Here is a 14,000-nt window from a genome sequence, read left to right on the forward strand (position 1 = left end):
AATTATATTTTGAACAATTGGGGGGTGTAATTGCCATACCTGTTGCTGATAAGCAAAAACATCCACGACACAAATTATAGTTACGAGTGTAAAAATCTTGATGCTGAATTAACTTTATTAGTCGACAGCACCGCAACTGGGCTATCCAATGCCTAGATCAGAACCTTAATCTTAGTTGGAACCCCCATTGCAATTCCATGTTATCTCACCTCAATCTCTATTTAAGTTTGATTTATGAGCCATTCATTATCTGCCATCAACTTTGTTTTTGGGGGTTTATCCTGTAATTACACTTTGTTTATGTAATTAGAATTTGTACGTGGTACATTAAGAAAATTTTCGATCCTTCAATGCGTAATGGCTTTGTGAACTATTCTCATAGGGTACGAATCTGAATGCTAGAACCATACCGTGTGTCGTGTTTAGACCCTGTGATAATTCCATTTAGAACTACATCCATTGTCCAGTTCCATTAAACCACTTTCTTTCATCATTGCTACTTACTTTTTCATTGACGTTGATTTAGTAAGTCAAGTCTCTCACCATTGTTGGGAATTTTTGATCTCTCTAGATTTGAACAACATTCAAGCAGTGCCTTGAATATATTCTCTAATAAAAGACATTTCGAACGTAAATCACTCATCTTGACCAAACCATAACCACTGCTGTCGGCTGTTGATGCCTCGGTACAACTCTAGCCAGATATGAGGGGATTTGAATTGAGAATTGTAACAAACAAGGGTGCTTCCACTTATACCGACATTACATTTAAAGCAATGCGACTGTATGCCTCGTGTCTAACATCATGCTAGGCAGACTTAGACATTGTCCTGTAGCCTTATTGGTCTATTCAAAGTGTTGGGAACAAATCGGAAAGATTTTTCTTTCCTTAGTAACAGCAGTGACACCTTAGTAGCCACGGAAAGATTCGGAAGCAGACTCCATAAAACGATTAGAAAGACCAAATCGCTCCATTGAGGCTATCTGAAAACATATATTATAGGATTGGTGAAAATAAAATTCTTGCACCCCTTCGTTCCAAAAACGGAAAATTTCCCGCCAGCTCAACTTCCAAACACAAGAATAAAGTTTACTTGTTGTCCTGGGCGCAAATCCTCTTGCGTACATAAATGATACCTCGGTGTATGCTTCTCAGGGAGTGAATTGAGTATTTGGAATGTACATTCCTCGCATACTTGCAAACCTTATTTACGCGGAAAATATCATGGTTATTAATTATAATCAACATCCCGTTTCTGTGATAGGAACCTATGATATAGAAGCTCTATCATCTGCTTCCATGGTTCTCTTGCATTGTATGGTCTTGCTAAGAGTGATAAACAGATTGTAAATACCAATATATTTTTCAACCACAGTGCGCGCAAACTTATAGTTCAATAGGCATGTCAACATTCTTGAGGCGTCAGATAGCATACAAAATGTAATGGCCACAAAATGTAAAGATTAGTGATCTTCTCATCAGAAATTGGAAATTAGATAAGAAGACATTCCAAGGAAAAGGGTAGAAAGGTCAACCAGGACGGCTATAATTGGCAACCTGTAGAAATTCTCCAAACTCAGTTTTACCAAAATAGAATAGCTGCAAGTGGCAGGTGAACCAACTTGAATATACAAGGGTCAAGCCCAGAAATACAACAGTGAAATTGGTAAGATTCACACAACTAAAGGTGGCATAGCAATACGTTGTGCTACAAGCAAACTGCCATTTTCTCGTTCCTTCTTACCACGATTAACTTCGGCTAAGTTGATTGATGTTTCTCGGCCCGAACCAGGGGTTGAACTTACCAGAGTTTGGCTGTCGCAGGGATCTGCGCAACTTTTAGCCAGCGATCTGTTACCTAGACTCACAATCTCCGCGATCAGCCCATCTTGTGCAAGGGTATATTTTCATGTCGATATAGGGGGTTCTCTACGCGTAGCAAACTTCTCTGTAATACGAATTGCTGGACCTCTAGTCAAACTCCAACCGATTGTCAGTTTGTACCATACAGCAACAATAGGATTGTGTCCCGTATTAACAACTTTATGCAACAAAATTATGCAACAGCCTTATGTAATCAAGGAAGCTTTGTTCCAGTAGTTTGTTGTTTACCAAAGGGTGCGATCGGTATATCCAGCCGAAGATAAAATTTTAGTTTAGCTTATTATTGAAATTTAATCCAAGCTAGCGAAACGACGGGCTGGGCCCTCGAAACCCGCTCGCTTGGTTATTGCATTGTTTGGTTGCCGATCTCTACTACTTTATGGCAACATGCTAGGAATAGTATAGCTTCAATATTGCTTTATTAAGCAAAAATGCGCTTGTTAGTCTGGGCTCCGTAAATAATAACATATAAAATACAATCAAATTTATAATTGTGCCAACTCATAGTCAACAGTAGCCAGGCAGTATTTTGTGATCGCAATGGTCACCCGAATGTATGATTATTTAACGATTTGCTAGAAAGAAGCTGTCTTCTCGATTCGTGTAAGTGTTGTTACTTGGTCTTACCCACCATTTCTGTGAAGTGAAAATGCCTGTGAAATTATCATGCACATGACTATCGCCAACCTATTCGATGTTACTGTGCTTGTCTACACTACTTCCTGTGTGAAACACTTCACGAAGGCTCGAACAAAAGATTTGCCTGTTCATGGAAAGCTCTGCAACGTTACTTTGGTGTCTAAAGCGTCCTATCTCCTGCTTCAGCTGGACTCTGCACTGTTTAGCGACGAAACCAAGAAGTTACTGGAACAGAGTGAAATGCTTCACTGCAGAATGAAATGCCCCTGTAACTGGCAATACGTAAACGTTTCACAAAGTCGGCCGCAACCGCTTTTATTGCTCTGGATGTAACATATTTTTGAAAGACAGCTGGTTGATACGACGAGCTCATCATGCTGGAACTGGCTAACTGTACCCCCTGCAAATAGAATTATATAGAGGCCAAGAGTAGAGTGCGAATTATGGTTGGGTGGGCACTTTGTTACGAATACTGTATATGCTGCAACGAAAACGTCCTTCCGCGTTAACAGTAAGCTTCAGATGGAACATGTAGCTACGGCTGTGAAGAATCCCCAAGAGACAAATATAACAATGCAATAGATGAAATATGAAGCGTCATTTGCTTGCTTTTTAGCTGGACTTAGTGTCAATTTCGGGCGTTCGAAGAATTGAAACAATATTGAATGTTCACATTTAGCCAACTAGGTCCAGCCTTTGAATGAGCGCTTATCAAAAACCTTAATCCTCGAGCATGATCTGCTGATTTGCAACTCGAACCAAATGCACTACCGATATGGCCACTGTCTTCTGATACTCTCTTTCCTCCGAGACTAAGGTGTTATCCCATCAATCGAAGAATACGACAATTGACGAAAACGGATTTCGACTCCAATTGGTGTATCCCAACGCAAGGTTACATAATTCGAAGGAAGTCGAACATCGCCAGCAAGATTTTCTTGTGCAATTATCTCCTCGAGCCTATGATCTTTTCAAATTGAACATGAAATAGAATCAAGACACGGCAAATCTATACAGATGGGCCCAGAGTAACGGGTTCAACTCACCAAACAGTAGATAGAGAAAAACGCGGGAGGCGTTGGTCCCAGAAAGTGTCTTTGTTTCCCAAATCTGTAAATTTCTCCTGGAAATATAGGAATCATAACCATCATTCTTAATTTACTACCTCCGAATTGCTAGATTTCCCAATTCGGTGCTTAATTAGAAATATTGTTAGCTCTAAATCATTCTTAGAGAAACAATTGACGGAAGGTACATGCCTCACTTATGCTCTGTACATTCGGTAAACAAGTGACGCTTCTTGTATTAACATATATGTACAAATATGCACAATGCACAAATTGATATATACAGGTGCCTTTACAATTTCTGATTCTGACTAACGCACTAAGAGACATTCCACTGACTCGAAATTTGAGTTCAGGCACAGAAAATATACATGTGCAGTATATATATGTGCATAAATTATTATTTTTTCTTTTTTTGTTTTACCATCTTTTTTTTTTTTGTTCAGAAGCATTGAATTTGCATATTTTCAAAATCATATAATGGTTTTTTTTAGAAAATACTTTCTGACACTAAGGTGGTTTTTTTTTTTGAAATGTAAGGTTTTTTCTTATTTCATATCCTTTTCTATGTCAAAATGGCTTTTCGTCGTGAAGTCAATAGCATTTTCCAGCGAAATTGCTGCAACTGCATAGTTTGATGGATTTTTATAAATACAAATGATTCCCATCTTAGATTTGGATATTTACATTCGCCTAAATTTTATATCTTAAGAATACAAACATTTATCAGCTTTATATCTTCCTAGTTCAAACCTGGTTCACCTGACTTACTTGAATATAGGTACCACGCTATTTACGCAATCTACTCCATCTTATTGCAAACACACTACTTTCCACCAATTCTGAGTGCAAGCTCAAGAGTCACAAAACCGATACGACGTTACAATGCTTTGTTCTCAACCTCATACCAAATCAACTTTGTCCAAGGCAGTAGATGGGCAACCATTGCCATCTTTCACTGAGTTGCTCACTTCAATCCCATTACCTAGTGAGTTTAAGGGTAAAAGTTCTGGAAGTTCTGCTAGCTCTACCGCCTCTAGTTCTCCTTACACTTACTACTCGCCTGTGATGCAAAGAGCTGCGAGCCCTTTACAGGCAACCGTTGTGACGACACCACCAGAATACTACCCTATTTCGCAACAGCTGGTGATTATCCACCCCCACCCGGTGCTGGCCAACAACTACCAATACTTGCAGTACCAATATCAACCTTATGATGGCCGCTCTGTGATGACTCGCCCTTTACTTAGTCCTCCTATCATGGAAGGCACAACGATTCCTACACCTCCATCTAGTTCGAACTCTCACAGAACTATACGATCTTCCAGCCCCAATAGTACTGCCTCTTCACCTGGTGACGCTACTTCCCCTAGTGCTCACATGGCCCTCATCTCAGAGCCAATCGCTGTGTTGACTGCAGACCCAAAGCGTAGACACATCTGTAAGGTGTGCGCTCGTTCTTTCACTACATCTGGTCATTTGGCTAGACATAACAGAATTCATACCGGTGAAAGAAAGCATGTTTGTCCTTGGCCTACATGTGATGCTAGATTCGCTAGACAAGATAATTGTATGCAACACTACAAGACACACACCAACGGTAAAAACAAGAGGTCAAAGTTGAGCTTCAAGACCAAGTTGAATCCAAAGTCATTCACTTGAGATACTCATACTTGTAGTTTTGCCTGTTGTCAATTTGAGGGTGTTCAATTATTTTTACGGTTTGCTTTTTAACGTGTGGTGTCTGTTGAGTCACCGTTGCTTTTCACTTTTACTTCTACATGTGTATTATAGAAACACTTTATTTCGCGGTTTATTTTCGTGTCACTTCACTTCTTACTACATAGTCCTTTGTTGAGGGGATGCCCATTCTTCGTTTCGGGCAATGCTTCTACACATTATCAACATTCATACCAGGTTCTGGGTTATTCGAACCATTTGCATTTTTACTTCTAGGTATAGATTCTATTCAAAATATTACATTTCATTATCATTTCCACCCCTATTTAGAATGAAGTGGACAGCTTTCTTCGGACCCTGGCCCACTAGTACACTTGTGGATGGGTCTGACGACCGTTAGTTATCGACTGCACTATTCTCTCACAGCGAAGTTGCTATTTGATCCTCCCATTGCCGTAGAAACCACACAATTTTTCTTAGTAGCAATGATTTACAACGAAAAAAAGTTACGAATATTATTTCTTCGTACCCCCTTATACTTCGCAGTTTTACATAATAATGTGACTTGATAATTTTATTGCGTTCAGTTCAGCTGTAAATTCTACTAGAAAGAGCTTCTATAGTCATCGAGCTCGGCTCATCTCATCACTTTTCAAACTTGATGTTCGATGCGATAAATTGAGGTGGTTGGGGCGTCCCCGTACATAGTTTTTGATTCTGTTTCAGATCCTTCACAACTTGAGATTTCACTACATAATCTGAAATATCTAAATCGTGACTTGACCACAAAAAGAGCCGCAGTGAAAAATATTCCGATATGCCAGCATACAGTTACGTTAACTTTCATTAACGCACCAATGTATGAAGCCAGTCTCTTTCAACTGCCGGGAAATGAACTAGATTGTGTACAAATTCGTGCAAATGTAGGATTTATGCAGTTTTGATATTTATATATAGGACAATGACAAAAACCTGCTTATAGATAGTCACAAACCCTCTCGATGCGACAGCAATTAGCCAGGGTGCCGACGTTCCGGCGTAACTTGAATTAACTCCCAAGACAAACAATAGCAAACTGTCACGGAGAAGCCCCGTCGCACAAATGATGAAATTTAGTCGCCTTCATCGTTACCTGCAAAGGGTTTAGATCCAAGTATCTATTTGGAGACGTAAAGTCATCGAATCCCACTTAATGATCGTAAATTTCACCTTTCGTTGTTAACTGAAACTTATGGCAATTTGACATCTAAGCGATATGGGGGCAATATTATTCTTGGTGCAGGTTAATAGTTGACTTCTTGCCGTGGTGTTGGTTAAGTTTGGAGGATACCCAAATATTATCTATGTATGGCCCCATTCACGGAAGTATTGAAGAAGATAACATTAATTTTGCGCTGTGCGGCAATTCAAAAGCAACGAGTGGCAGCGCGTTACCAGTTCGGATAAGCTTTTCCACATTTATTCCCCGTGTTAAGTAGGTGTGGTAAAAAGCTCCAGAATGTGAAACACCAAAATAGGTCTTAGATTACAATCGCAAAGTTTATTTTACTTTGTAAGTGTCAGAACCTCGAAGCATATTTGGAATGCCGAATAATAAGTTCTGGATGCTGAATACAATGTTCTAGAGTCCGAAGCTAATAAACTTTAAGATTGATTTAGATTATACTTCGCTCGTCTCCAATAAAAGTTGTTAAACATAAAAGATCCCTTGTGTAGGCTCATGTTAGAAGCGGCTTACGGGCGGCGATTCAGACCGAAGCGAGACCCCTAAGCAGCAGAACAAGTTTGCTCAAGGGATCAAAAAAGGAGATAGCAACATCAAAATTGGAAGCTGTTTACGAGGACCATTAAAGGGGGTTTTCATCACAAAGGGCACAAAAGGGATAGTGCGGTGTCACGATGGAGGAGATCAACTTCTAGGTGAATCATAGTATTATTTGTGTACTTATGCTTGCTGTACCTGCTAGTTGTCACATAGAAAAATGTTGGCTTGGCCACAAAATTGTGGTATTCCTCAGAAGCCATTCCTAAGTAAGCACATCTGCATCTTCAAGCAGAATTTTGTCGGTGTTGGAATGCGACGGTCCGATAATATTCAACTCCATTTGGTTGCTTACAAAATAAGAAAATTATATATGTGTGCTTATTTAATAAAAAACCGTTGGACTAAAATTTCATCCGAGTTGTGTGTCCAGCTAGAAAATTATTTATTGTACCAGCATCAAAGCAAAATGTTTACGCTTTTGAAAAGGGAAAAAAAATCTGTTCCACAGGGTGCATCTAGTTGAATTCAGAAAAGTATCAGCTCACCTATACCAATTTTGACAGAGATATTTCCTGGACTCACTCGCCTTAAATGTTAACCTATGGGCTCAAGACAAGTGAAGAAGTCAATTTGATGCGGAATTCCGTATACGGTGTTGTGTGTGATTCACTTCCCTGTGCTCAACGAGGTTCAGCGCGACAATAGGAGGTGTATCAGAGCACACGATCAAAACTATCATCCTCGGCAAACCAACCTACCCACGCGTACAAAGAATCTACAATAAAATGGCGTTGCTGCAACAATAGAGATTCACTTAGATATTTCCTGAATGGTTTTCGTAATTGACTATTTTTAGTTAACCGTTTGGTCAATAATATTAAGCAACAAATTCTTATTTTTTGGAGCACACACGACAAAGACCCTATTAGAAATATATCCACAATTCGAGTTGTCGACATCATCAACCGACTTCATCCTACTAAGCAAAGAGGATACTGCTTGCACTATAAATATGACGCACCGTACACTGCTTTGCACCTCGATTCATAACGTAAACGATCATTCGTTCTTTGCTAAGTGAACTACATCGAACTAAAATTTTTGTTGCGAGACTTACGAAACCAATTCATCGCTTCGGAAAAAGTCACCAATTCAGATCTGAACTATTATGTGGTGGTAAAATACCTTGATTGGGACCATGTTACGGCAGAAAAGGGCACATACACGAAAGGAATTTTCAATAGGTGTGTAAAACAATGAGTGCATCTCACTGCACTGGGTCCTATGGTGCATGGATGTACTGCACGTAAACGATCCCTGTCTTTTGTCTAGTGCAGAAATGCACCGCACTCTGGGCTTACCAGATCCAATGGGAGATGGAATTTGTTGGAGCCGTTTAGTCCTAGTAGGCGTACTTGTGGTCGCCGTGGATTCCCTTTGGCAAGGAAAACTTTAATTTCCATTATTTCCAGATAAGAGTATTCCAAACAAAGTATTTCGGACAGCGGCCCGCACATAGCCGAAGTGTTTGTTAACTCACGATTTTACATGCACTTGGATGGAATTTGAGTACCAGGCTGATTAGATGAATTAAGCTAAGTGCCGGTCCTAAAAGTCACTAATTTGAATTACCTGCTTTTGGGGCGGGTGCTCATTAACTGTTTTGACTTACTGTCCCTTTCAAATGAAATTCAGAAAAGGGCCTTTTAAACAAGAAAATGCATTTACGAAATAGACAACTAAACTATTGACGTTCTAAGATGTAGTACTAAGATGTAGTACTGAGATTGTGGTGTAATGTGGCACTGCTCCACAAGTCACAGCTCCACGTTCCACGAAGATTTGGTGCCAAACATCTATGTAGATTTCCGGATTAATTATAATGATATGTCACGAAATTCTAGAGGCTATTTTTTTCTCGAGCACTTCAATTCGATGAATCTACTCATAATAGAAGAAGGTCTTAGAAAATTTTCATAGCTATAGTAAATTGCAGCAGATTGTTACCCGTACATGTGTGCAGGATCTTAGATGAAATTTTTATATTGTTAAGGTTAGTCAACGAGGTCATCATTTAGGTATAGAATATGAAATTCTCAATCTGATTACATAATAGATCTGTCGCTACCAAAGTTAAGTAAGGAAAACAATATCCACAAAAGAAAGTTAATATCTGCGGCCTGAAAAAATGAGAAATTAGAAGGCGTCCGAGAAACACTCGATCCGAGATTTTCAGCTGAGGCGTAGCCAAAAGACAAGTGGTAACGGCGTACACACATTAGAATGAAACATAACTAGGTGCCCACAAGAACTCGAAGGTCTACGTGAAGAGCATATCTTAGGAAATCTGTTCGGCATTGCAATGAACACACAATTGAGCCGAATAGATGCTTAACCGAGGTATTGCTGTATTCTTTGATTTCATTCGGGTTATCGGGTCTGGAAAAGAACCAATGCTTTGACAATATTATTCAGGGGCTGACTGCTTCCCTTTGAGGATCTTTTACCATTGTTTTCGCCACAGGGACAATATAGCATCTCAAATGGCTAAAAAATACACTTCAAAATAATATAGTGTCTAGGAAAAGATCACATTGTGCATAATACATCTAAAATCAGAAAATAGCGATTCCACAACCATACACTCCAAACTCTTTGTCCCTCTTCGTGGTGAAAAATATTAATTTGCACCGAAAAGCGCGAGCTCTAAGTAATGTAAGGACAGTGAAATGGAATTCTTCACTGTGAAAATTTTCTTCCATTTCACTTAAATTCTTGAGAGAGGCTGGGTATATATCAATCTTTGCTCTCTGCCTAAAAAAGTATATACTCTATCATCACTTGTATCTAACAACCGCACTACCACAAAATATCGATGTCAGAAAATTTATTGTACAGTATTGGTGTACGAATAGCATCGTTTACACTTTTATAGCCCCAGTTCAACTTTGCCTCAATGGTTTCTTTTTCTGTGATTGCAGCACATACTGCTCTCTGACAAAGGAGCCGCTTGTTAGACTATTTCTCTACTTGCTGCTTGACTTAGGCACTTTATTTTAACAGGGTGCCATTTGTAACAATGGACACTTCCCAAATATAGAATTTAGTTACGAAAGTCTTACTTTATTTTGGGACCCCCTCAATCGAATCTTCTCGGGTTTGTATTGCATACATTGTTCTTTTTGGCTTAGCTACTAAACATATTTGTGTACTGGGTCTAGAAACTTGATTTTAATGTAATCTTTTGTAAACTTTTGTGAACACTATCTATGTGTTTTAAAGTGGATTGTATTTGTCTACCCCGTAGTAATAACGTGGCACTTAATCTTAATAGTCGTATAGGTCTTCAAAAAAGTGGGTTCCGTTCAATTCCTTGTCGAGCGTAAACGAAATTCCATTTAACAGCAATTTGTTAATATTCAACTTAAGATCGTCACTATCACCTCCGTCGTTAAACTCGCCTCCTAAGTCGTCCGATTCAGCATTGCCTCGATTCAAATTAATCAATTTCAAAACCAAATCATCCAAATAATGGGATATGCATATTGGTATGTTCCTATTGTAGACTGCTGAATTATACGTACAATGCGAAATTTCGTCTTGCGCATCATGGAATACGTCCTCTTCTTCCTCTAGATCATCTTTTTCCCCGTCGTATTCTCCTTGGTCAACTATCTGTATATCGTAGCACCGGAAAGGTACTTTGATTGCATTGTCGTGAAAGTTCCACAAAACATTCCGAAGTGGAAAATGCAAGTAGCACAATCCTGTTAGCAATTCATTCTCTGGGAGCCTCTGAGACAAAAAGTGGCCGATTGTAAACATGATCAATGAAGAATTTAAGTCTCTGTATGATTTCAATCTGAAATTGTAATATTTGTGATACATCAAAAAGTGATCTAGCTTTCCTAGGTATTCTTCACAATGTTGGCACTTGCATCCGTTCCACAACATTGTGTTCATCGGCTGATCATAACAAGCGAATGACTGGAACAAGTTTGGAAGGAATAAATTTATTTTCAGCTGTTCTTCATCTCTGTGACTTACTAGAATTTTTGGAAGCACATGGCCAAACAACTTGTAGCGCCTCAAATAATTACCCTCGAAACCATCGTCGAAATTAGCAGTGCCTGGTAAGTTGTGCTTGATAGAAATGTACCTCAACTTGGACTTCGTTATCGACTGCGATTGGAATTGTACAAGGTTGTCTATGAAATTAATGATGTTCATATCAAATATTTCATTGCTTTTGTGAGTGGTATAGACTCCGTATTGGATAATTGAAAGCTTCTCCAAGTGAATACAATATTCAGTTGGAATTAAATTTAGCAAATCGATAACCAAATCCAGGTCTTCCTCTTCATTACCCAAAATGATTTCCAAGTTCTTTACGTGTGGCCAGTATAAACTTTTAACCAACTGGACGCAGACATCGATACCTTCAGTTAGCATCAATTTGAAGGTTGCAACCTTAAGATTGAAGTTATGAGCAATAATGATTTCTTTGGCAAAATTCCAGTAAGATCTTTCCTCTGAAGGTAAAATAAGGGACTCTAATTCAAGTTTCTTGAAGTTGTGAATGTTCAATTTCTCTACTGGTAAGTCTACAGCAATTAATACTTCTTTACAATCCATGCCTAGGGCATTGAACTGTTCTACGGTATCAACTACTACAGATTTTAGCTTGATCCCTGAGACATCTATCTTTTTTCTCAATTTGACGCTTCCAATAAAGAACTTGTCCAATTGGTAACCCTTCAACTGCACTACAAGCTTAGTTAGATTTTCCACAATTGCATGATCATGGCCAAATTTGTTAAAGTCGTCGAGGATATGAATTTCTCGAATAAACCCAAGCAACTCAGTATTGATACTGAGTGACAGGTTCAAAACGGACAATCGGGCGTTGATCATTTTGAGTTGAGCAGAATCGCTCCATACTTTTCCTTTGCTAGACTGGTGGCTCAAGCCATATATAACAGTATGGTTTCCATCCAGAAAGTCGTTTTTTCTTCCTGTTGGATCACTCTTCAAGATGGGATCCTTTTGTATGAGGATCTTTTCGTATAACCGCTGCATACAAGGTTTATAGAAAACATAGTTGGTAGACGCCAAGTTGATGAGCGCTTGTTGTGGAAGAAACTGAAGAACATTATTTCTGACAGCCGGCGGCAAGTCCATCAACAGCAGTAAAACCATTTTGCAGCCGATAAGTAGGAACGTATAATTCTACAAAGATGCCAGATTACCCAATCTAAACTAAACAAATATCTACCAATTACAATACCTACCCCATAATCCAACATTACTTTCAGAGTGCATAGACCAAAAAAAAGTAGTCTGATGGGTTTGCCCATTGCACGACCTAATCATTCCTGATTGGGATCAACACTAACAATACAGAAATGGACTGCGGTTGCTTTCAAGTATACCACAAGAATATCATAGTCAGAATTCTTTTAAGAACAGATCTAGAAGTAAAAAGTAAAGTACGAAAAAAATAGTATGGAAAAAGGAAAACTTTGAAGTGGATAAAGCTTATTGCTGTAACAAAGTAGGGAAGTTAATAAAATCTAACGCTAGAACCTTTCGTCTCCTTCAGAACAGCAAGAGAGAATCCAGAACTTCAAGAAATAAAAAATTTCTTATAGTTTGTACACCGTGAAAAATAAAAAACTATGGGTAGCATGTCTTGACGACGGTCTTGGAATGAAAGCAGATTTTGATTAGACATTGCAACAGATGCAAAGATTGCCCTATTAAGAATGTTCGAAAAAAAAATGCTGCTAGCCGTGAACCGTGAAATGTAAGTTTCGGAGTCGCTGGCAATTGGACTTCCAGCTGTTGCGATGGGGACATAGCTTCCAAGAGCCTAGCTACATGTACGAGGTCGTTAAACAGTTTAATTTGCTAAGAATCTGAATTATGGTAGACGGAGATAGACTGGATGTGTATGTGCATGTTACATAAATAATTGTATGCTATGTTACTATCGCTATAAATTGTTCTTAACAATGCCTTTAACAAGAAAGCGAAGACGCAGGAATCGGTGCTGCCTTTGTCTCGATTTAATGCATGTCGTCCCTGAATTTATATGTCATGAATTTCAATCCAGAGCAAAAAACATCGCCATGCACATCGACAAAAAAGAAACACCTTCCAGTTTAGGCAAGTGAAGCTTGATGTACTAAAGGCTTTCTTATTGTCAATGACAATCAAAGTCTCCAAACTGCTTGTTCATGAGTCTACTAACTCATACAATGCGAAAAAGGGTTTTCATATGAAAATCCTTCAGGGGCTCACTTCCTGTCTAAATTATTCTTTTTCGGTTATTTTTTCTTACGCACACTTCATTAACTCTAAATGCTAATCAACTTTCATACGGCATCGTGACTTTCGGGATCGTCAAAGACGCCTATTTCAGAATTACATTCTATCTCCAGACTGTGAAAATTGTAACTCCCCTTATATTGAGTCTGAAACGTCGGAGGAACAAAAATTTGTGATTTTCTGGACTTAGGTTAAGCTATTAGCCATGCTTATAATATTGAAACTAGAGCAGTCATTAGCGAAATGTAGATCAAGAAAGTTTGCAGACGATTGCTATGTACCCCTGAAAATGTTACTGTAGCCTCAACTTACATTCCTTGTTGGAACTTAGATTGGGGAGTATTCTGACGAGTCTTATCGTCAGCTTGATTCTGTCGAATTGTAGACGAACAATCATTTAACAGCAGGGCGTGTGTGAGCATGTCCGACAATCTTGTGAACAAAGGAACTGAGCCCATTAGGATGTTCGCTAGTGGACAATCCATTTAAGTGGGACCCCTGGTGTAAGAACAATGCATGGAATTTCGCAAATGGTATTCTTCTGCGCCCCTTGCAATTAAATGGCATGAAGGCGTTATTGGAAGTTCTTGAATTTCCCTAAAACGAGTTAGTGTTCCCAAAGTAGTCCATTGTG

General features: G+C 38.9%; 2 protein-coding genes across 2 annotated transcripts; one reads left to right on the forward strand and one right to left on the reverse strand. All coding sequences in view use genetic code 12, as the record gives it.

Moving 5' to 3' along the window:
• Positions 1–4,476: 4,476 nt before the first annotated feature.
• NRG1 (transcriptional repressor) lies at positions 4,477–5,253 on the forward strand (the record flags this gene model as incomplete). Its single annotated transcript, XM_001384978.1, has 1 exon — positions 4,477–5,253. One exon carries the CDS (start codon positions 4,477–4,479, stop codon positions 5,251–5,253), a length of 777 nt encoding a protein of 258 aa, XP_001385015.2.
• A 5,110-nt stretch (positions 5,254–10,363) lies between these two features.
• PICST_32505 (predicted protein) lies at positions 10,364–12,235 on the reverse strand (the record flags this gene model as incomplete). The annotated part of the gene is made up of 2 exons (XM_001385289.1): positions 10,364–11,640; positions 11,665–12,235. 2 exons carry the CDS (start codon positions 12,233–12,235, stop codon positions 10,364–10,366), a joined length of 1,848 nt encoding a protein of 615 aa, XP_001385326.2.
• Positions 12,236–14,000: the final 1,765 nt, after the last annotated feature.

Source organism: Scheffersomyces stipitis, chromosome 5, assembly GCF_000209165.1.
Source record: "Scheffersomyces stipitis CBS 6054 chromosome 5, complete sequence".
Lineage (NCBI taxonomy): Eukaryota > Fungi > Ascomycota > Pichiomycetes > Serinales > Debaryomycetaceae > Scheffersomyces > Scheffersomyces stipitis.